This window comes from Pleurodeles waltl, chromosome 9 (genome assembly GCF_031143425.1).
Source record: "Pleurodeles waltl isolate 20211129_DDA chromosome 9, aPleWal1.hap1.20221129, whole genome shotgun sequence".
NCBI classification, from domain to species: Eukaryota; Metazoa; Chordata; class Amphibia; order Caudata; family Salamandridae; genus Pleurodeles; species Pleurodeles waltl.
Window position 1 is genome coordinate 300,569,342 of NC_090448.1, and position 24,825 is coordinate 300,594,166.

The following is a 24,825-nucleotide window of genomic DNA, read 5'->3' on the forward strand; positions in this document are numbered from 1 at the left end:
ATGGCAGTCATTTATGGTACTCTGTAAGATGTAGTGACTCTACTGGAGGCTTCGCGCGCACGCGCTCTAGTGGGATAACATTGAACTAAACAGTGTGCAAGTTGGCCGCTAGATAGAGATGACCATAACTACTCTACATTACACATACATAGTTTGCACCAAATATTTTTGCAAGCTGACAGAAGATGAGCTTTTAAGAGACAAACTGTTATGTGACTCTGATCTCTATGGTTTATGTACTTTAAGTTGCTAAAGGGTACATTACATTAATACAGTATTTTCTCTATAGAGTCTTTAATGTAAAGTTTTTGTTTCTTTGAGTTGATTATTTTTTTTCTGTCTTTTGGGAACAATTGAAGAAAGCTTGATTGTAATTTTCTTTCAAGATCAAATCAATATTATGTTGATCCGTTGTTGTGGGTCCCCTAAAGGGAGTAGGGCCTATAGGCCGGTGCCTACTTTGCCGATTTGGTAATCTGTGAGTATAAGGTAGACTGAACTAAAGGATCCTGGTGAGATGGTGCCTAGTTGACATGTTTTAGTATTGGAACATTTCTATAAGGTTGTTTTTAATGTATGAACATTAGCTCTTCAGAGTAAGCAACTACGTTAGACAGTGCCACCACCTCTCAGCTTGACTTCTATAGCTTGAATATGGCACTAATAGCACCAATCAACATGGTGCCATACTTTTAATGTGCAAAAAGAACAGATAATGAACAGAATGTAGAACACATCAAATATTCACCCCCAGTCACAGATCTGGGTTTAATCCATCAGTTTTTTAGCTCCCTATGTCTGTCCATTTGGACTCAGCCATATGCAAATCAGTATTGACCCTGCTTCCTATGGGAACAGTACAGTGCGAACGGCCAGGCCAGCTTCTCCCTGGATCGAAAACAAGCATGCTGGGACCGGTTTGGGGGATTCATCCCTCATCAGCCAGGCTAGCTTGAATCCAGTGGAATGCAAGTATAAAGAGACATGACATCTAGAGTAACCCATGTCATATCTGATGCCCACTGTAATTCTTCCAGTTTATTCAACATGTCTTTAGTGTCTTCTAAAATAGAGGCGAGATTTCTAACTAGTGGCTTTAAAAACATGTCTAAATATTCTGAGAACCTTTCAGTTGGTGATCCAATGCCCGATATGATCCGGCGGACTGGTGGTTTAGATTTATTTTTATGTATCTTAGGTACGACGTATATGCATGGAATTCTAGGATGAGGATTTCAGATGTATTTGTGCTCCAAATCAGTAATCAGGCATAATTCTTGCCACTTAATTAATTGTACATTCAAATGTGTGGCAATGTTAGTAATAGGATTATCCTTTACTTTCACATAAACTATGCTGTCAGCTAATTGTCGATTAATTTCATCCACACCTAGCATAACTATGTGACCCCCCCCTTGTCAGCTTCTTTAATGATAAGGGACTTGTTGTTACTAAGTTGTTTAGTCCCTAACCGTTCTTGCTGAGTCAAATTGAGAATATGTTGTGTCTTTCCTGGGCAAAGCTTGCCTTCAAGTTTATACAAATCTCTGTTACTAATCTACCAAACACATCAATTGCATTATCTATTGGCAGGCAAGGTGCAAATGTAGACTTCGGTTTCAGCCCGCTTTCCAGAGTTACATCCTAACATATACATAGATCTTTTAGTATCTATGTGTTTTCATATTGTACAGTAATATAGTCTTCCAAAGATAACAATGTTTGAATATTGTGTACATCATCAATAGTATATTCACTGGCATGTATGTTAATATCTTTTGAACAATGTAACTTATATTTCTAAGTCAATATGTATTTGTGCTGTGTCACAATTGCCAGATGGACAGGAACCCAAACCTTTGCTCAAAACATTTATTTCACCTTGTGTCAAAATATGGTTAGACCGATTAAAAATGGAAATATTGCCACACAATATGGTATCACTGTTTGCCCTTCCTTCCTGAGCAGACAATACTCAGTTGCTCTGGTTCTTGGACCTGGCTCTGGTTTGCATTCCCATAGTTTCTCTTGAATCTATTCCTCCTTTTCCCCCTGCATGTTCTCTTTGGGGTTTTGGAGTAGTGTGTTAAGTGTAAGTCCTTTTGTTCCCCATTCTGAATCTTTTTGCTCTCATCTGCTCTGGAACTAGTGCTCGCAGCATCACTACACGTGGTGACTTCATTGTCTTGTCCTCTTGATGCATCAGAAAGGTCAGATTTACTTTCTGATGTGCTTAATTACCAATTAATTTGCTATCCAGAACCTTAGTGGAAATACCATCTAAACCTGCCAGTCCAACTCTCTGGAGGTAAAGTGTTCCACTTGTTCAGGCCTGTGCTCCACCAATCAATAAATTATGCATGTGAAGCTTAATAAAGTAACAATACAAGCGAGTCCCAATGCCTGGTGTTCTTTATCCCTCAGAGAAATAATCTAGTTGAGTATTACTGGGTGAATTCAAATGTTTACCCTGATAGGACACTTTGTGCCTGGCTTGACATCCAACACTTACCAGGATATTCAGTATCTGGAGTGTTTTTTTTTATCACTGAATGAGCCCTTTTCCACAGTAAACATTCTAGACTCAACAGGGAACATGTAGGTAGGTTCCACGTCAAATGTCAGTGCTGTCTTCTGCACGTTTTCTCTCAGTAGTTTGTCACATTCTACTAATGAACCCAAAGCAACCTCTTGGAACCTTGTCCAAACATTGCCATTTCTCATGTTTGATGGCATACTCACAATTTGTATGTACATAACCTCTCCAGATATTCGAAAGTGCCTCATAGAGATATTTTGAGATCAGCGGAAAGGGATTTCTGCCATAAATTAGCAGCTCTTCCACCCAAACCACTGAGTTTCCAATAACCAAGCCACCCTAAAGGCTTGTCAGTTCAAAGGAAAGGGTAAATCATTAATAGTTCACACTTGTTGGGAATGCGCTACACATCAGAACCATTGTTTTTTTTCTGGCAAACACACTCTCTGGAAGTTTGTATGTGAAAAACAAATTACAATGCCACATGCGCTCAACAAAATGAGGCACCCTCTCAATGTTCAGTTGAGCTTACTGTGTCTCTGTCGCACAGGCAGATACACTGTAGGCACATGATCACTGCCAAGCTGGTGGAGATCTCTTTTTATGACAAGTGGTCCACTGGTTCCTGCTCTCATCTTTTTTAGTTAATATGACATTGGCACTAGAAGAAAGCTCCCACATATTTATCAATGAGAAGTAAGAAAACTCTGCATGATCTGTCGCATTTGTGAACTGAACTTTGTCCAAATTTGACCAAGTACTTGAAAATATCAAGTATGGGACCCTACCGCTTGCCGACCTCTCATACATGGTACAATATGATTCAGGCCTAGCGTCAGATGCATTCAGCTTTGGACCTGCTTTCTGTACCTTCTTGATCACTGCTCTCTGACTCTACTACACTGGGGGCCTAGGAATTTCCCTTGAGGCTGCCTGCTGTTGATGCGTGCCTCCGCCATACCATCTGGCGTCCTTCGTCTGTCTTCCAGATTTTCATATCTGGTCGGTGTCTGACACTTTACACAGAAAAGCTAGCACAGAAATGTCTCATGATTGCACTATGAGTGTGAACCTCCCTATAAAGGTCCTTCTCTCACCGGAGTGAGAGAAAATCCTAAACTCACTGCAATATTTATGACATATGGTTCTACACAACAGCATATGAATCTTCTGATCCCTGGGAGGCTGCAGCATACACAGAGCAAAATCAGCCCCCACACCGAGTTCCAGATACTACAAAACTGGCACGACTGAGAGCCTCAGCACAGTGCCCAAGATACAGCACCCAACGTCAAGTGTGGCGAGCTGCACCCATCTATGAAGTAAAAGGACAGAGAGATGTTCAGTTGTACACAATAGGCAGGGTTGAAGTAGATTTCATTGGACAATAATGTGGCTTCTTAGCCTGAAAAACATATTTTGAGACCTAGGAATTGCATTTACCCAATTTTTAGTGGTGTGGAATGATTATTCGTACCCAAGGATTACAGATCTCTGAGAATTACATTTCACAATTCAAAATTCAACAAGTTCTAGCAGAACCTGTTTATTGTAGGCACTTAAACCTCCTTTTAAAGGCTTATGTATATACTTAATAACCCATCCAGAAAACAGACTGGAAACATACACTGGCCAAGCACTTCTTTAATAGAATTAGCAGCTGATTATCAGCTAAAACAGGGGACCCCAGCAGTGGCATCTTCTGGATAGAGCGGTGTGTCCTCCAGGACACATTGTCACTTATCTGCGTTGAAGATCAGGTGTGAATTTGCGACAGTCAATAGTTTTCTCCAAAGCTGGACTGGCCGTACCGGACATTGTGCATTTCCCTGGGAGGCTGGAAGGATGTGGTACCGTTTTTGTTACTGGGGACCAGTTTTGTAGCAGTGCAGTGTTTTTAAAAGTGCTCCAGAGTTCCTTGCATATCTAACAGGTTTCAGGACAACAATAAAAGTGCACAGATAACTCTGGTGATTATTGTCCCTGCTGTAGAGAGACCATAGTTTTGTCTAGTGGCAGTTTTGACTCATTTAAGGTACAACAGAGAGTTAAAATTCCTTCTGTAATGAAGCATACGATCCAGACCACAGAACAATATTTTTATGCAATGCTCAGTAAAATACTGCTTTTGTCACAGATATCCTTTTGTTACTATGCACTTCATAAGTGACAATCGTTTTCTAGCACAGTGAGCTATGAACTGCCATCCAGCAGGCAAGCTGTATGGTACAGGTTAGAAAGTTATGTTTTTTCCCAAGCTTTCATTATCCTAATTTAGCAAAAAAGGGTTTGTTTGGGTAAAATAAATTGTTATTAGTAAAGTCACCCTAACCACTTTGTTATGTTCTGAATCCTGAGTTTATGCTTCCCAGACCTAGCACTCTTAAAAAAACTTATCACTATGAATGACATGTAAATCCTAAACCTTGTAGTCCCCTTTGTCTTCCGTAACATTTTCTATACACTAATTTACACATGTATGATTCATTGTATCAGTATGTGTGAGTGATGTAAAGTGATCCAAAACCCTACGATGGTAAGAGAGGCACTTTAAAACAAGTGAAATACTTGTGAGATAGGGACTATGGAGAGATGAGGGGTGGTGTCTGAGGGCCATGGTGAGGGAATCATTGAAGAGCCCCAATAAAGATTGCTGTATACCTTTTGCACTGTAAGGTCATCATTTACTATGCTTTAAAAACAAGTACAAAATGAAAGATGTGTTGTATAATGCACTGCTTTCGCAATTTTTCTTAACTTTTCTTGGGGGAGAGAACACCCATCCACTAGCCCTATTGTAGGGGTCAGGCCTGCTCTGTATGCACCCTTTGGGGGCTGGTCTGACAAAATTTGCCAGGGCTGCTTTGTGTTCCTAGTCCGGCCCTGTTTTTCTCCAATAAGCAGATGTATGTGACAAGAAAGAGCATCCGATGTCACCTCTACAGTGCCACTGGGAGGCGTCCTGTGAAGCAGTGACTGCCTTAGTGCCGTAATTTGATGCCAGAAGGCAGGCTCAATGAAGGTTGTGTAACAGTGGTGGTTTTCAAGTTTACAATTAAACACCCATTCCATAGCTTCATGTGTCGCAAAATTGTAAAGAGTTACTTTTTTGTTTTTTGTTTTGCCCCACCCCCAAGTACCTCTCCATGGTAACTAAACCACTTCCATCCTGTCTGTCTGGATTTGCTGGAACACACTGTTGAGTTAAAGGCTGCCTCTGTCTGAGCATGGCATGTGAATTTACATCACTTTTTTAGGGTTGAGCCTGCGACAGCATGTGCTAGCGCATGCATATCGCTTGTGAGACTCTGTTGTATTTAGAAAAGGAGTTGGAGCCTACCTGTTGCTTACCATTTGTTTGATTGCATGGCACTCTTTACAGACTTGCAGTAGTTCACAGCTGGCATGTCATAATTTCCATTCCGGTCTGTGGAGCAGGGACCAAGCACTGATTTATTCAACTTAATCAGTGCATGTCCACTGCTCCCATTGTGATTGAGGTACAATGTTTTTCTTCTTAACTTGTAGTGCCCTGCAAACAGAAGGCGCATGCCTGGCAAAAACGTGCTTAGCAGGCCAAACAAAATTGCGAAGTTGTATTTTCTGTAGTTAACTTTTTGTTTTATTTTGCCAAGTGTACTTTACTCACTCTGCATTGTTTTGTTTTTGCTCGTGGACGCTGTACTCAAAAGGTGACTGTTATCTTGTTCTATATATTGGAAAGCAATGTTGTTTCTTTCTAATGTGTAATTTTCTAAATGATGCACTCCAGTCTGCCCCACACAATCCAAAACAATCTGCACCATTCCAATCTGCCCCACTCCAAACCTGTCTTCCCCACTCCAATCAAGTCCAATCCGCCCCACTCTAATCCATTCCACCTTACCCAGATCCACACCACTCCACCCTGCCCCAAACCACCCCACTCAAATCTGCCCCATTCCAATCTGCCCCATTCCTTTCTGCTCCACTCCTTTATGCTGCACTCAAATCCAAAACGATCTGCCACACTCAAATCTGCCACACTCCAATCCAAAACAACCTGCCCCACTCCACTCTGTCCACTCCAATCGAAACCAATCTGCCCTACTCTATTTCAGAACAGTCTGCCCCACTCTAATCTAAAACAATCTGTCCCACTCCATTCCAAAACAATCTGCCCTACTCCAATCCAAAACAGTGTGTCTCACTTCAATCGAAAACAATCTGGCCCACTCCACTCCAAAACAATCTGCCCCACTCCAGTTTGCCTCAATACAATCCCCAAAATATGCCAACTACAATCCAAAACAATCTGCCCCACTCCAATCTGTCCTAGTACAATCCAAAACCATATGCCCCACTCCAATCCAAAACAATCTGCCCACTCCGTTGCAAAGCAATCTGCCTCACCCCATTCCGAAACAGTCAGCCCCACCCCAATCCAAAACAATCTGCCACACTCCAGTACAAAACAATCTGTCACACTCTAATCTGCCCCACTACAATCCAAAACCATCTTCCTCCCTTCGTTCTAAAACAATCGGCCCACTTCAATTTAAACCAATCTGCCCCACTCCAATTCAAAACAATCTGCCCAATTCTAAACCAAAATAATCTGCCCCACTTCAATCCACAATAATCTACACCACTCCAGTATGCCCCACTCCAATCCAAGACAATCTGCTCCACTCCAAACAAAAACAATATGCCCCAGTTCAATCCAAAACAATTTACCCTACTCCAGTCGGCACCACTGCTAACCAAAACAACTTGCACCACCCCAACCACTGCAATCTAAACAAATCTGCCCCACTCCTATCCAAAACACTCTGCCTTGATAAAATCCAAAAGAGTCTGCCCACTCCAATCTAAAACAACCTGCCACGCTCCATTTCAAAACAATCTGTCCCACTCCAACCCAAAATAATCTGTCCCACTCTAATCCACAACTATCTGTCCCACTCCATTCAAAAATATCTACCCCACTCCAAACAGAAAAATCTGCCCCCTCCAATCTGGCCCACTGCAAATCAAAACAATCCTGCCCAATGCCAATCTGCCCCGCACTAAACCATAACCATCTGCCCCCCTCTAATCCAATCTACTCCACTCTAATACACCACAATCCAGCCCACTCAAGTCCAACCCACTCCACACAGTCCAGCCCACCCCACTCTATTCCAACCCACCCACTTCACACCAACCTATCCCTTTCCAATCAACCACATTCCAATCCAATGTACCCACTCCAATCCAACCTATTCCACCCGAAACCACCCCACTCATATCCATCCCACCCCAATCCAATCTAACCCAATTCACCACACTTCAATTCACCCATCTCACTCCAGTCCATCCCACTCAAATCCTTCCACCTTAATCTACACCAGTTTAATCCATTTCATCTTAATTCACCCCACACCACCTTAATCCACCCAACACCAACCTAATCCACCCCACTCCAATCCAATTTATCCCACTCCAGTCCAATCCAACCCACCTCTATCCAATCTACCCCATTCAATACAATCCACCTCACTCAAATCCTGTCCACCCCACTCCAATGCAAATTGCCCCACTCAAACCAACTCACTCTTCTCCAACCCTCCCCATCTCAGTACATTCCACCCCAATCCAGTCCACCCTACCACACCAAATACAATCCAACCCACTCCACCCCAATACAATCAACCTCAGTCCAATCCATCAAACTTCAATCCACCCCATCAAGTCCACCCTACCCCATTTCAGTCCACCCCACTCTACTCCAATCCACCACACTCTTCTCCAATCCTCCCCACTATAATCCAATCCTACCCACTCTACTCCAGTCCACCCCACCCCACTGTACTCCACCCCGCCCACTCCACTCCAATCCAATTCACCCCACTCTACCAATCCTATCCACACCACCTCAATTCAGTCCACCCCACTCCAATCCAATCCACCCCACTACAATCCATACCACCCCAATTCACCTTAACCCACCCCACTCTAGTCCAATACAGTCCACCTTAATCCATCCCATTCCTGCCCAATCCACCCCAATCGACCCGCTCCAAACCACATTATTCGAACCCACCCCAACCCACACCAATCAAATCCAGCCCACACCAATCCAAACTACCCACACCAATCAAATCCACCCCAATCCAAACCTCCACTACTCAATTCAATCCACTCCACTCAATCCAATCCACCCTACTCCATTCCAATCCACCCCAATGCAGTCCTTCCCACTCCTCTCCAATCCAATCCATCACACTACAAAAAATCCATTCCACTCCAATCAACCCCAACCTTCTCAAATTCAACCATCCCACTCCCATCCACCCCATTCCGTTCCAATCCACCCAACCCGAATCCACCTCTATCCAATCCACCCCACCCCACCCCAATCCAATACACTCCAATCCAGTCCACTCCACTCAATTCAATCCACCCCACTCAGTTCCACTCTGCTTCTGTCCATTCCAGTCCAGTCCACTGCAATACAGTCCAATCCACCCCTTTCCAATCCATTCCACCCCCTTCCAGTCCAGTTCAACTTACTCCAGTCAAATTCAACCCCCTCCAATCTTCCTTGCCTCAATGCAATCCACGCCACTCCAATCCACTCCACCTTAGTGGACGCCATCCCACCGCAATCTAGCCCACCCCAATTCAACCCACATTGCCCTAATCCACCCAGTCCAATCCTATCCACCCACTCCAGTCCACCCCACCCCACCCCAATTCAATCCAGTCAACCCCACTCCACTCCAACCCGCCCCACTCCAATCCACCCCACTCCAATCCAAGCCACCCACTCCAGTCTAATCCACCTAACTCTACCCTAATCCAGCCTACCCCACCCCAGTTCAATCCACCCCACTCCAATCCATCCATCCCACCCCACTCAAATCCACCACAACCCATTCCAATCCATCCACTCCAGTCCAATCCACACCAGTCCAATCAACCCCACTCCAGTCCATCCCACTCTAGTTTAATCCACCCCACTCCAATCCCACCCCACTCTAAACCACCCCAATCCAATCCATCCTACTCAATCCACCCCACAGTCTAAACCACCTCCCCATATCAATCCACCCCACTCCAGTCCACCCTACTCCATTCAATCCGTCCCACCCCACTCTACTCCAATCCAATCCACCCTACTATCACAGTCCACTGTAACCACTCTACCCTATTCCACCCACACCACTCCATACAACAACACTCTCCGATCCATTGAACTCTATTCTCCTCCACTCAACTCTATGACACCCTACTCCCCCTACTCCACTCTTCAACACTTTACTCCCCCACTCCACTCTATGACATTTGACTCCACTAACTTTTAACCATGTTGAACAGCAGCCACGCCGATGTACAACATGGCAAAAACACATTGCCAAAGCCAATAGCTCATGTATAGGCGAGATCTATTGGCCTGTTAGGTGGAGCAGCTGGATTTCCACTCCCATATCATTTTTATTTTGGGTCTGGTGGCTTAGTGAAATAATCCATCCAAATAGGAATCTCCTTTTAACTTCATGGTCACAGGTTCAAATCCTGATGCATCCCTCTAGCCTTTCAGCCGACTGAGGTCGATATAATAAGTGCCTTTGAGTTCGGTAACAATGGACAGCCTTTTTTCAGTGCTACGAAGCCCAAAGAGATGAAAGTACCTTTAATAAATAGACACTATGGCCCTCATTCTGACCCTGGCGGTCTTTGACCGCCAGGGCGGAGGACCGCGGGAGCACCGCCGACAGGCCGGCGGTGCTCCAATGGGGATTCCGACCGCGGCGGTAAAGCCGCGGTCGGACCGGCACCACTGGCGGGGTCCCGCCAGTGTACCGCGGCCCCATTGAATCCTCCGCGGCGGCGCAGCTTGCTGCACCGCCGCGGGGATTCCGACCCCCCCTACCGCCATCCAGATCCCGGCGGTCGGACCGCCGAGATCCGGATGGCGGTAGGGGGGGTCGCGGGGCCCCTTGGGGCCCCTGCAGTGCCCATGCCACTGGCATGGGCATTGCAGGGGCCCCCGTAAGAGGGCCCCTACATGTATTTCACTGTCTGCTGCGCAGACAGTGAAATACGCGACGGGTGCAACTGCACCCGTCGCACAGCTTCCACTCCGCCGGCTCGATTCCGAGCCGGCTTCATCGTGGAAGCCTCTTTCCCGCTGGGCTGGCTGGCGGTCTGAAGGCGACCGCCAGCCAGCCCAGCGGGAAAGTCAGAATTACCGCCGCGGTCTTTCGACCGCGGAACGGTAACTTGACGGCGGGACTTTGGCGGGCGGCCTCCGCCGCCCGCCAAGGTCAGAATGACCACCTATGTCATGTTAATCAGAAGGGAGCTGGTGCTACTGCCCATGCTGCACAAATAATAGCTAGACCCCTACACACAGGCCGAAGCATACAATATATTATTTGTAACCAGTATACGCAAGTAGCACAGTAAAAGGTACCCACTTAGACATCCTGCAAATTAAGGGTGATGTACAAGATTTCTTCGTGTGCCCCAAAAAAGGGAAGCCCCTTGAAAACTCAGTTGACCCAAAGAAAGGAACTCCCAGTCAGTTGACTAAGTACCTCGTTTTAATGCACACAACGCTCCTTTTTATGTCATAAAGTACCTCTGTTCAGTACCAAGGGAAAACCATGCTTTAATGTACAGAACATGCCTCTTTCCAGGTTGGAGACTGCTCCCCATTCAATGAAGATGGCACGTTTTCGAGAGAGGACACATCTTTTTTAAAAAAACGTTTTGAGTTTTAGATATGGCACAGGTGTCCCTACTCACCCTCTTCTAATCTGAGGCTTAAAAGTATTAGATCATGGACACAGCAGGAAAATGGAGACTTTGGCTTCCACAAAGGATGGGGCTTACTGCACCTTTTTTAAATGAAGCTGCTCTTTGCTGTCTTTCAGATTACCTTTCGGGGGACTTTAAGTGGTACTGTTGCCCCTCGGCAGAAATACCATCATGAACTCTTCTGAGGTGTTCAGTCTTTGGAAAATGGGTGTATTACGAATGGGACCTGTGCCCTGCATTGTGCTCTGGGGGACCAGCAAATATAGATGCTTCCCAAAGCAGTCATTGTGATATCTGGCCACCATGTCAAAAAGGAGGTTCTATGCTGGGACAAGGCATGGGTGGGGTAAATTGTGAGAGGCTCTGAGGTCGATGGTTAGTTTTTGCAGGTAATGATCTAACCCCTCTGGAATTAGGCAGCTCTTATCACCTGATCTAAGGTTTATGAGAGGACCCTCCCTGCAGAATCCCGGAATGCGAAAGAGGGGATCACTGGTGAGGGGTTGGTCAGGTGAGAAGAAGTTTTGCTCGGACAGGAGAAAGGCTGCAGTATATTAAATGTCTTAAGTAGCACATTTATTATTTGGCTTAGGGCAGAACCTTGTTTGTGCCTCTATAATTACAGTAGGATCCATAGACAGTAATGATTCCACTGTTTAACCTGATTTAAGCCATTTCTTTACATGAAATGCACTAAATTGATGTAGTTTTCTCACTTATAGAAACGTCTCTCCGCGGTCTTTGTCTCGCTTCGCTGTACTCAGCCCCACCTTCTCCCCAATTCCCCATCTGTCTTTAGCATCTGTATCTCTTCTCTGTCACAACTCTCCACAAATCCTGTATCTCTTCATTGCCTCCTGTCCTGTCAAATCTTCACTGTGCCATCTCATCAAAAGCCATGCACCTCTTCACTGCCCCACTTCTCCATGACCCTCTTGTTCTTTAACTTCCGCTTCTCTCCTCAGTCCTGCATTTCTTCTCTGTTACAACTCCACATCTCCTGTATCTCTTTACTGTCCCCTCTGTCCAAGGCTCCTGCATCTCTTCACTTTCAAATATTTAGACAGTCCCGCTAGCTCTCCGGATCGCTTCACTGTCTCTTCTATACACACCTGTTAGAAATGGGGTCCTTGGTTGACAGTCAGGTTACCCCCTGTTCAAGCAAAGACCCTCACTCTAGTCAGGGTAAAAGAGAATCACCCTCAGCTAACCCCTGCTTACCCCCTTGGTAGCTTGGCAGAGCAGTAGGCTTAACCTCAGAGTGCTAGGCGTAAAGTATTTGTACCAACACACACAGTAACTCAATGAAAACACTACAAAATGACACAACACAGGTTTAGAAAAATAGGAAATATTTATCTAAACAAAACAAGACCAAAACGACAAAAATCCACCACACACAAGTCAAGTTATTAATAAAAAATCAAAAAGAATCTTTAAGTAGTTTTAAAAACACACTAGCGCTGCTAGAGTGAAATTGTACCTGGTGTGTGTAAAAAATAACCCCGCACGGGCGGGCGTGCGTCGAAAATAACTCCGCACGGCGGTACTCGAGTCAAAAATCCAGCCGCACGATGAGTTGACGATCCAGCCGCGCAGGTTGCGATCTCCCAGCCTCCGAAAGCGATGCTGCGCGTCGTTTCTCCTGCTCCGTGCGTCGATTCTTCGGTCGCGTTTCCTGCGAGCGTCGTTTTTCAGCCGCCGATCGGATTCGCGTCGATCTTTTCCCCGCACGGCGCTCTATGCGTGGATTTTCTTGTCTTTAGGCTGCCAGCTTCTCCTTTCAGGGTCCCAGGAACTGGATGGGCACCACAGGGCAGAGTAGGAGTCTCTCCAGAGGCTCCAGGTGCTGGCAGAGAGAAGTCTTTGCTGTCCCTGAGACTTCAAACAACAGGAGGCAAGCTCTAGATCAAGCCCTTGGAGATTTCTTCTCAAGATGGAAGGCACACAAAGTCCAGTCTTTGTCCTCTTACTCTGGCAGAGGCAGCACTGCAGGAAAGCTCCACAAAGCACAGTCACTGGCAGGGCAGCACTTCCTCCTCAGCTAACAGCTCTTCTCCAGGCAGAGGTTCCTCTTGATTCCAGAAGTGTTTCTAAATTCTGTAGATTTGGGTGCCCTTCTTATACCCATTTTAGTCTTTGAAGTCACCTTTCCTCAAAGGGGACTCACACCTACTTGTGAAATCCAGCCTTGCCCAGGCAAGGCCTCAGACACACACCAGGGGGTTGGAGCCGGCATTGTTAGAGCCAGGCACAGTCCTTTCAGATGAGAGTGACCACTCCACCCCTCCCTCCTAGCAGAGATGGCTAATCAGGAAATGCAGGTTACACCCCAGCTCCCTTTGTGTCACTGTCTGGTGTGAGGTGAAAAACAACCCAACTGTCAAACTGACCCAGACAGGGAATCCACAAACAAGGCAGAGTCACAGAATGGTTTAAGCAAGAAAATGCTCACTTTCTAAAAGTGGCATTTTCAAACGCACAATCTTAAAATCAACTTTACTAAAAGATGTATTTTTAAATTGTGAGTTCAGGGACCCCAAACTCCACATGTCCATCTACTCTCTAGGGGAATCTACGCTTTAATTATATTTAAAGGTAGCCCCCATATTATCCTATGAGAGAGACAGTCCTTGCAACAGTGAAAAACGAATTTAGCAGTATTTCACTGTCAGGACATATAAACCACATTACTATATGTCCTACCTTATCCATACACTGCACCCTGCCCTTGGGGCTACCTAGGGCCTACCTTAGGGGTGCCTTACATGTAAGAAAAGGGAAGGTTTAGGCCTGGCAAGTGGGTACACTTGCCAAGTCGAATTTACAGTGTAAAAATACACACACAGACACTGCAGTGGCAGGTCTGAGACATGATTACAGAGCTACTTATGTGGGTGGCACAACCAGTGCTGCAGGCCCACTAGTAGCATTTGATTTACAGGCCCTGGCACCTCTAGTGCACCTTACTAGGGACTTACTAGTAAATCAAATATGCCAATCATGGATAAACCAATCACATACAATTTCACACAGAGAGCATATGCACTTTAGCACTGATTAGCAGTGGGAAAGTGCTCAGAGTTCAAAAGCCAACAGCGACAGGTCAGAAAAAAATAGGAGGCAGGAGGCAAAAAGACTGGGGATGACCCTGCATAAGCAAAAGTCCAACAACACCTCATTTATATTTTCACTGCTTCCTCTCTTCACAGGCACTGTCCTGCGTCTTGTCTCTGCCTCCTCCCCACAGAGCCCCTGCATCCCTTCCCTGACCCACATTTCCACATCAAGGCATATCTTTACTACTTCAGTTACGTTGACGACATTTGTGTAATTTTGGGAAATTCACTTTACGCTAAATTCCCCCAAATTCCCCAAATTATCCCACCTTGTGTAATTGCGGCGCATTCATAGTATATTTATAGCGTGGCAGCACAAGAACAACGAAAATGAGCAGTAGGCGAATGGCTGTTTTTCCACACCAGTTTTTTTGGTGCTATTTTTTAGCGAGGTATGTGACTCATTTTTAACTAAAATATAGACCTAAACACTGGATTTGTATTTTGCATAACTATGCGAAATTTGATATATTTGATATAATTTCCCAGATATTTTGCATGATTAGAAAAAATACAGATCATGCTAATTCTTCACCCTTAGTTGAGATCTCCGATTCTGGACAGTTTCCCTGTACCTAAATACAGCCATTATGAGTTTTATTCCCCAGAATGGGGAGAAGTATGCGTACTCAGATCTGCATTTTTCTCTGATGCTGGAGACAATTCCACTGGTATTTACTTACCAGCAGCTTTGAGTAGGTGTTAAATGTCACGGGGGAGTGGATGGTGAGGTTCAGGGCTGTTTGAGCAGAGACTGCGAAGCGCACTGGGAATAAGGGGAGGCTGAGGCCTCACTGAGGAAAGCATTATCTGTTCCCCCGTGCGGCAGATGCTGGTGAGTGGGACTGGACTTTTCCGCTGCTCGCAGTCCATGCCTCTCTTCATGTTCAGTTTTCCTCGGTGTGGATTTGCACTGGATGTCTGTATTTTGGGATGAATGCATTCCTAAGTGTTGGAAAATTTTGCTTATGCAGGGTCACTCCCAATCTTTTTTCCTCCTGCCTCCGATTTTTTCTGACCTGTTGTTGTTGGCTTTTGAACTCAGAAAAATGTACCACTACTAACCAGTGCTAAAGTGCATATGCTCTCTGTGTAAATTGTATGGTTGATTGGTTTATCCATGATTGGCATATTTGATTTACTAGTAAGTCCCTAGTAAAGTGCACTAGAGGTGCCCAGGGCCTGTAAATCAAATGCTACTAGTGGGCCTGCAGCACTGGTTGTGCCACCCACCTAAGTAGCTCTGTAATCTCAGACCTGCCACTGCAGTGTCTGTGTGTGCAGTTTTAACTGTAAATTCGACTTGACAAGTGTACCCACTTGCCAGGCCTAAACCTTTTCTTACATGTCAGACACCCCTAAGGTAGGCCCTAGGTAGTCCCACGGGCAGGGTGCAGTGTATGGTTAAGGTAGGACATATAGTAATGTGTTTTATATGTCCTGACAGTGAAATATTGCTAAATTTGTTTGTCACTGTTGCAAGGCCTATCCCTCTCATAGGTTAACATGGGGGCTACATTTAAATATGATTAAAGTGTAGATTCCATTTGGGAGTGGATAGATATGTGGAGTTTGGGGTCTCTGTGCTCACAATTTAAAAATACATCTTTTAGTAAAGTTGATTTTAAGATTGTGTGTTTGAAAATGCCACTTTTAGAAAGTGGGCATTTTCTTGCTTAAACCATTTCTGTGACTTTGCCTGTTTGTGGATTCCCTGTCTGGGTCAGTTTGACAGTTGGGCTGGTTGCACCTCTCACTAGACGGTGACACAAAGGGAGCTGGGGTGTAGTCTGCATTTCCTGATGAGCCATCTGTGCTAGGAGGGAGGGTAAGAGTGGTCACTCACACCTGAAAGGGCTGTGCTTCCCTCACGCAATGCAGTTTCCAACCCCCTTGTGTGTGTCTGCGGCCTGGCCTGGGTAAGGCAGGATTTCACAATCAAGAGAGACTTTCTTTTGAAGTAAGCCTACTTCAAAGGGCAAAATGGGTATAAGAAGGATACCCAAAACCACAGAATTGAGTACACTTCTGGAAACCAAGAGGAACCTCTGCCTAGAGAAGAGCTGAAGAGCTGAGGAAGAAGAGCTGCCCTGCCTGTGACTGTGCTTTGTGGAGCTATCCTGCAGTTGCTGCTTCTGCCTGTGCTGAAGGACAAAGACTGGACTTTATGTTGCCTTCCTTCTTGTGAAGAACTCTCCAAGGGCTTGATTTAGAGCTTGCCTCCTGTTTTTTGAAGTCTCAGGGACAGCAAAGACTTCTCTCTGCCAGCACCTGGAGTCTCTGGAGGAACTCCTACCCTGCCAAGTGGTGCCCATCCAGTTCCTGGGCCCCCGAAAGGAGAAGATGCAGCCTAAGAGTGAGAAATCCATGCACCGACCGCCGTGCGGGGAAGAGATCGACGCAACTCTGATCTGCAGCTGAAAAATCGATGCGCCGTCTGCTTCGCGGCTGAAAATCGATGCTAGCCTGCAATGAAACCCGAAGATCGATGCCCGGGGCTGGAGAAACGATGCACAGCATTGCTGACATAGTCTGGTGAGATTGCAACCCGTGCTGCGTGGTTTTTGGATCATCGTGAGGCTGGATTTCAGAGGCAAACACCACTGGGTGTGTAAAAATGACACAAGGCCTGTCCAGACCTGGGAGTGCTGACCTGATCGACGCATCACTGTCCTGCGAAGAGAAGAAACAACGCACGCCGACCCGACTAAAGGAGAAACAACGCAAGGTCTCACTTGTGAGTGAAATCGACACATTGCAAGCCCTTTTTGACGCACACTCGCCTGTGCAGGGTTATTTTTGATGCACCTAATGTACATTTTCACGCTAACAGCGTTAGTGTCTGTTTGAAATTACATGAAGACTCTTTGCATTTTTTGTGATAACTTGACTTGTGTATTGTGGATTTTTGTTGTTTTTGTCTTGGTTTGTTTAGATAAATATTTCCTATTTTTCTAAACCTGTGTTGTGTACTTTTGTAGTTTTTTCATTAAGTGACTGTGTTTGTTGGTACAAATACTTTACACCTATCACTATGAAGTTAAGCCTACTGCTCGTGCCAATCTACCAAGGGGGTAAGCAGAGGTTAGCTGAGGGTGACTCTCTTTTATCCTGACTAGAGTGAGGGTCCTTGCTTGGACAGGGGGTAACCTGACTGCCAACCAAAGGCCCCATTTCTAATACTACGGTTATTCACAGACATTTAAATTGAAAGGAATCTCAATATAGCCAGCGGCATGCTCTCTCACATGTGCTGGTCTTCCGCTCTTTGTTCTTTTGCAGTCTTCTGGTTTGTTCTCTGGCTGAATGACTGCAATTACAGAGCAGCTCAACTCATGAGAGCACAGTCCCCCACAGTGTGGAATGAACTCAGCCTCTCTGTTTCAGATGTGTTCTACTGCCTGCCTGGGGTGTTTTTGTGACTCTCCTTTCTGTGACACACTTACCCCTTCCATCTCCCAAAAGCAAACTCAAAGTCAGGCAGCAGGAACAAATCTAAGGCTGCTCTGAAATACCTGTAGTGAGTGCACGGCAGACAGGATCCTCCTACCCTTTGTTCCCTGGTTCCACTAATATGACTGCACTACAAATAACTATGCCCTTGTCTAATGGAGCTATATTTTTGTAAAGTATATTTAGGGCACAGATATTTATGTCAGGATATATTCTGACTGGGGAATTCTGGTTAATGGCTTTCATTAAAGTTGTTCATATGTGCTCATGAAGTTAAATGTGATATCTGAATTTGTTGAGGACTATGATGTCTTAAAGTCAAAAATATCATAGTTTACCTCCAGTTGATTTGTTTTTGTTACTAGGAATTCCTGCTAAAGATCTTCTGTGTTTTTCGGAACCTGATGAAGCTGAGTGTCTTCCCTCGGGACTGGATGGTGATGAGGCTTCTAAACAGCAAGTTAGTCTAATTAATCATTTATGCTCATGGAGGAAATATCTTGTTTACCTTGATACATTAATATTTATTATGTTCTCTTATTGGTCATCCGTTGTGTTCTCATGGTGCTGACATCAGTTGACATATTATCCTAATCAGTGCTTAATTTTAGCGAGTAGTTCCAGGTGGGGGGCACACCAGTACTTGTTTTTGGGGACTAGGACTTATTTTTAATATTTTTAATCCTCAGACTTTGACCCAGAACGAGAAAGAAAGGCAACAAAAAGGGAAAGGATGAGGAAAAGAAAGACAGAGCAACAGTGACTAAAGGAGAAAACAGGGATGAAAAAGAACTTGCAAGAGTGAGATAAAAAGACAGGGCGAGAATGTTGCTGGTAAAAAGAGGCATTGGTTAAAAGCAAAACTATATAGCTCTGGTATTTGGCAACCCCGATACTGGGCAGTGGCATGAGCGGGTATCTGAAAAACGTTTGGGGCGCTGGCATATATTCTTTCACAAATTAAGAACTGATCCCATTATACCAATGCAACTTATATCCAAAGCCACCTTCTAGCCATTATGGGGGTCATTATGACCCAGGAAGTCGGTGTTAATGTGGCAGTAGTACCTCCAACAGTCTGGCGGTACATACCGCCACATTATGACATTGGCGGGTTGGCTGGAGCCAACCCGTCAATATACCACGCCGACCGGCATGTCAGTAGCTGCCGCCGGGAGAGAAAAAACAATCTCTAACCTGGCGGGTGCTACTGTACCCCGGTGACATTTTGACCCTGCCGACCGCCCACCCACCCCCCTAACACTCCCCAGACAACCCCAAGCCCCCCCTCCATCCACACTCCCCCCCTTTCCATCCCGCCTATGCACACTGGCAGTCACACACCATGCATTCACACTCTCACTCACACAGACATACACGCATTTGTACCTGCATGCATCCATTCATTCACGCACACATCCATACACACATTCATCCTGACACATAGACACGCATTCACATTTCCATTAATACACGCATTCTCACACATGCACACACACACACGCAAACAACACTACACACACAATAGGAATCACGCACACTTTCATGCACACCCCCCACACACACACACAACAGCCCCCAGCCCCCTCCTCTGTAGGTAACCCAACTTACCTGCATCCAGGGGGTCTTCCGGCAGGGGACGGGGCGCTGCTACGCCCAGCAGTGCCCGCCAGCAGAACACCGCCAGGCCGTATTATTTGATATAATATGGCTGGCGGTGGAATACTGGTGTGGCGCTACTGGTGGTAGCAGCTTCAACTTAACATCGTCCGTTAGGATGGCCACACCTGGATTTCCGCCCTTCTTGTGGCAGAAATCCGTCTGTGGTCATAATTTGCTAGACGAATTTTAGCCACGGCAACAGTCTTTTGCTGCCCATCGCCGCGGCGGTAGGCGGCATTTACCACCATTATCATAATTAGGGCCTATGTGTTTAGTTGAAATCCTTGGGAACTAACACACAGCTCTAGTGACAGAAATTGAGCCTTAGCAGTGCAAATGCATGCGGGACTGCCTTTTTTCAAAACAGGGACTCTCCCTCTGTCTCTCTCTACCTCTACAGTTTTCTGTGTCCACTTTGCTACAGTAATAATGTACAGTGGGTTAAGTAATACAGTACAGTAATAACATAAAACATACGCATTAAAATAGGTTGACATCTTATCGCCAAATAAAACCAGACTGACTTACATGTGTGGGTCAAAGGGTCGTCATAGAACATTAAACAGAACACTATACTCCTGTTCGTGCTAGGAAGGAAGCAAAAGTCATAACAGTGACACATAGTACAGATGCTCTATCAGGTGATCGTCACTGATAAAACGACAGACTGAATAGATTTGCCTATGTCCAGGATCCTAGAAGGTTATTTTTCCTTCATGCATTTTACCTAAATTTACCTGTTTAATTAAAAAGAAATGCTAGTTGTGAGTTTTTTAGTAACTAATAACAATACATAGAACTATTTGTGATTAACTTTTTAATTTGAATCATGCATTTGCTTTCTTTTAAGGAGCCAGCTGCTTGTGGTTTTCTTTCAGAAGTCTATTTCTGTATACTGCTCATTTACAAAGTATGTTATGCTGACAAATAATTTTCTCTTTATTATGTGCTAGCTGTATGAATTGATGCAGACTATTGCACACTTGAACGAAATTGTTATTAAATTTGTTGAAGGGCAAACAACCACAATGCGGACGTGCCAGGATACCACTATTGGACAAGTGGCTGGAATATGAATGTTTGAGAGCCTAGCGGGTTGGCTTAGGGATGGGTTGACAGAAATCTCAGTGCTTGTGTCTCATAAATAAATAAAAAAAGTAGTTACATTTGGATCACATCACTACTCTTATTTTAGTAAACAAGGAAGGGTTTCCAACAGTGCTAACAGCCACCAAGCACATTTAACTCTTTACAAACGCCTTATTGCCTTCTGTTTGGGCCTCTCATTCAGGATGCTGATAATATTGCCTTTGTGATGTGTTAAATGTAGCCAGGTAGACAAGCCAGTGAGAAAGCACTCCTTGTTCTTCTCCTATGAAACCAGTCCATTCAGTTTACGTTTTTTGCACATTTCAGAATAAATAAGACTAAACTGATGTACAGTGCAGAGGTTCTTGCTCTAAATGTTGGCTCCTAGTCTCAATCTCTTTTGTTTTTCCTATTTTCAGTGTCATTGTAACGACGGTCCAGTACTTGTCTTCAGCCTTGCACAAGAACTTCACAGAAAATGACTTTGACTTTAAGGTAATTGCGTTATGTCCTGTATCCAACTATCCTTTCACAGATATAACTATTGCAAAGTGAACGTATCCCAAAATCACATTAAAACAATGATCAAGACAGACGTATTGCGCATTTAACATAATAGCACAAGACTACCAAAACCCTAATTATGGGATTCACAAAAGTTGAAGATAACTAGGAAATCATCCTCCACCATGTCAAACAATGTAGGAAGCTTGAACAGTTGATCAAGAGATGAGCCCCTCACTTGGAACATTGAATGACTTAGGTGCCTTTCTGGGATAATCATGTACCTCACTTATTTATGGATTTTGTTTCTACAAGGCCAGTTCAAAGTTCAAGCCTGAACTAATAGAATCAGCCCTAGGAACATTTTCACATGTACTCCACATTTCATAGGACTTTTAAAAGTGACTTTGGAATTTAACCTTCTCGAGGGACTCTGTCTAGGAGTTCTCCTTGACCCACATTGGCTATTAGCAAGGCATAACATGACTAGTATTTTGGTTTTTGTTGGAAGTCCGTCCATCCATCTGCATATGTGTGTGTGTGTGTGTGTACACATGCACACACAGAGGCATATGTACACAACAACCCCCTCCAACCGCACACACACACACACACTCACACTCATACATATGTGCCCATGACTTCAAAGCTATTATTTCACAGAAAAGGGCTTTAACTCTAAATTATTTCCCGCAATTCATAGTTCTGAATTGACTTGCTGGATATTTAGCTTCACTGTAAATGAAAAAAAGCTTAAATACAGCATTTCGGCTTTATTTCAAATGGTAAAAATACTTTTACAATGACATTTGGTGCTGTTCATTACTCAGCACACCTACCAAGGTTACCCTTGCAGGCCCAGCCTCGATGGAGCATCTACAAATAATCGGCCCCAGGTGTGAAAATAAACATTGTAAACTCAGAATTCTGTCAGCAAAAAGTTACACTTTTACATATTGCACTTTTATTTTCTCTCTTTGTATGTGCATTGTTAAACCTACTCTGTATTGGCACTGTGCCACCGAAAAAAAATCGCACTTTAGAGAATCTTTTTAATTTCCTTACAAAGCGCTTTGCCTCTAAAATTTGACTCATGATAATACACATTTTTGTATAAAATACATTTGAAATATTAGCACATTATCCCAAACAAAAGCATACATGCTTTAGCTGAGACCCAGGGGAGAAGTAGCAGACTGCCACTAGTGCAAAGAGGGAGCTCAAAGTCAGGCTTGAGAAAAAGGAGGCTCAGCTCTTTAAACCTATCATCGAGGAGTATTGTCTATAAAAAGGACCAATGTGGAGACCAAGAAAAGTAGAAAAATCCACCTTCCTTTCTGCTTTCCACCAAAGGCTTCTACTCAGGCATGAGTTCTGGTGAATCACTGCTTTTTTTGCAGGTTGAAGAGGTTTTCATCAGCTCCTGTGGCTCGGCATTACACCAGATACCAGATCTTTTGACTACGGCTGGAGAAGGACTGTTGTTTTCCATGTATACTCCAAGGGCTGAAAGTTTTTCTCATGCCCAGACCCAAAAACCAGCAACAGACCGATCTGTCTGAACTACCCATATTCACATCGATCTCTCGCCAGCATAGTAGTCATAAGTGACTGATGACCACCCACCCAACAGTGTCACTGCCTTCGTCCCCAGAAAAAGAAGCATTTGGCATTACAGCCATTGTGTGCTTGCATAAATAAGTAAGACTGAACTCTAAAAGTGCTACCCACTTAAGAATTATTCTGACCACACTCCACCAGAAACACTGTGTAATTTTTTCCACATCTAAAGACTGCATGCAAAGATTGCAAAAAGAAGAAGTTATAGACGGAATGGTGAACAATGGCAAACATTCACCCCCAGTACAGAGATCTGGGCCTGCATCTATAATTTTTCTGCTACCCATGTCATTCCAGTTCAGATCCAACCATATGCAAATCCCTCTTGACCCTCCTCCCTATGAGAACAGTCCAGCCCGAACTGCCAAGCCAGGTCCTCCCTGGGCTGGAAACAATCATTCTGGGACCAGTTTCATGGTATCACCCTTCATCAGCCAGGCTAGCTTGAATCCAGTGGCATGGGGAGCAGGTGACCAAAGTCTGGGCATGCCCTTCCCACTTAGGGCAACAAATACAAAAAGAACAAGTGATGGACAGAATGCAGAACAATGTCAAACATTCACCCCCAGTACAGCAATCTGGTCCTAAATCCATAGTTTTTTTGCTACCCATGCCATCCCAGTTTGACCCATCCATATGCAATTCAGTCTTGACCCTGCTTCCTATGGGAGCAGTCCAGCCCAAACTGCCAAGCTTGGAAACAAGCATTCTGGGACCGCTTTCAAGGTATCAGCCAGGTTCGCTTGATTCCAGTAGCATGTGGGGAGCAAGGGACCCCACCGTCTGGGCGTACCCTTCCCACTTAGAGCAACAAATGCAAAAAGAACAAGCGATGGACGGAATTCTGGATAATGTCAAACATTCACCCCCAGTACAGAAATCTGGGCCTAAATCCATTATTTTTTTGCTACCCATGCTATTCCAGTTTGGACCCAGCCATAGGCAAATCAGTCTTGACCCTGCTCCCCATGAGAACAATTCAGCCCGAACTTCCAAGCCACGTCCTCTCTGGACTGGAAACAAACATCCCATGGTGAACATGGTCAAGACTGATTTGCATACAGCTGGGTCAAAACTGGGGTGGCAGGGTGAGCAAAAGAATTGTTTGATTAAACCCAGATTTGTGAGTGGGGAAAATGTTTGATTGGGTCCGCATTCCATCCATCATTTGTGTTTGTTTGCTTTTGTTGCCATAAGTGTGCCAGGTATGCCCAGACGTGGGACCCAGGCTCACTGTGCCACTGAATTCAAGCGAGCCTGGCTGATGAAGGGTGATACCCTGTAACCGGTCCCAGAATGCTTGTTTCCAGTCCAGGAAGGACCTGGCCAGGCAGTTCGGGCTGGCTGTTCCCATGAGGAATAGGATAAGACTGATTTGTATATGGTTGGGTCCAAACTGGGGAGACATGGTGAGCAAAAGAATAGATGGATTAAACCCAAATCTGTGACTGGGGGTAAATGTATGATTAGTTTCCCATTCCATCCATCATTTGTGTTTGTTTGCTTTTGTTGCCATAAATGCACCGGTTATGCCCAGACGTGGGTCCTGGGCTCATTGTGCCACTGGATTCAAGCTACCCTGGCTGATGAAGGGTGATACCATGAAACCGGTCCCAGGATGCTTGTTTCTGGTCCAGGGAGGACCTGGCCTGGAAGTTCGGGCTGGACTGTTCCCATGGGAAACAGGTTCAAGACTGATTTGTAAATGGCTGGGTCCAAACTGGGGTGGCATGATGAGCAAAAGGATTGATGCTCTGTGACTGGGGGTGGATGTTTGATTGGTTCCGCCTTCCGTCCATCATTTGCGTTTTTTTGCTTTTGTCGCCATAAGTGTGCCGGATATGCTCAGACGTGGGTCCCAGGCTCACTTTGCCACTGGATTCAAGCTAGCCTGGCTGATGCAGGGTGATACCTTGAAACCGATCACAGGATGCTTGTTTCTGGTCCAGGAAGGACCTGGCCTGGCAGGTTGGGCTGGACTATTCCCATTAGGAACAAGGACAAGATTGTTTTGCATATGGCTGGGCCCATACTGGGGTGGCATGGTGAGCA

At 45.0% G+C, this 24,825-nt stretch overlaps 1 protein-coding gene across 1 annotated transcript in view; it reads left to right on the forward strand.

Annotated features, from left to right (window-relative positions):
* DOCK3 (dedicator of cytokinesis 3) overlaps positions 1 to 24,825 on the forward strand; it is a 1,331,886-nt gene that overhangs the window by 1,107,473 nt on the left and 199,588 nt on the right. The window contains exons 28-29 of the mRNA XM_069206772.1: positions 18,264 to 18,358; positions 21,069 to 21,144. Of these exons, the coding sequence (XP_069062873.1) occupies positions 18,264 to 18,358; positions 21,069 to 21,144 (171 nt within the window). The remainder of the gene's footprint in view (positions 1 to 18,263; positions 18,359 to 21,068; positions 21,145 to 24,825) is intronic.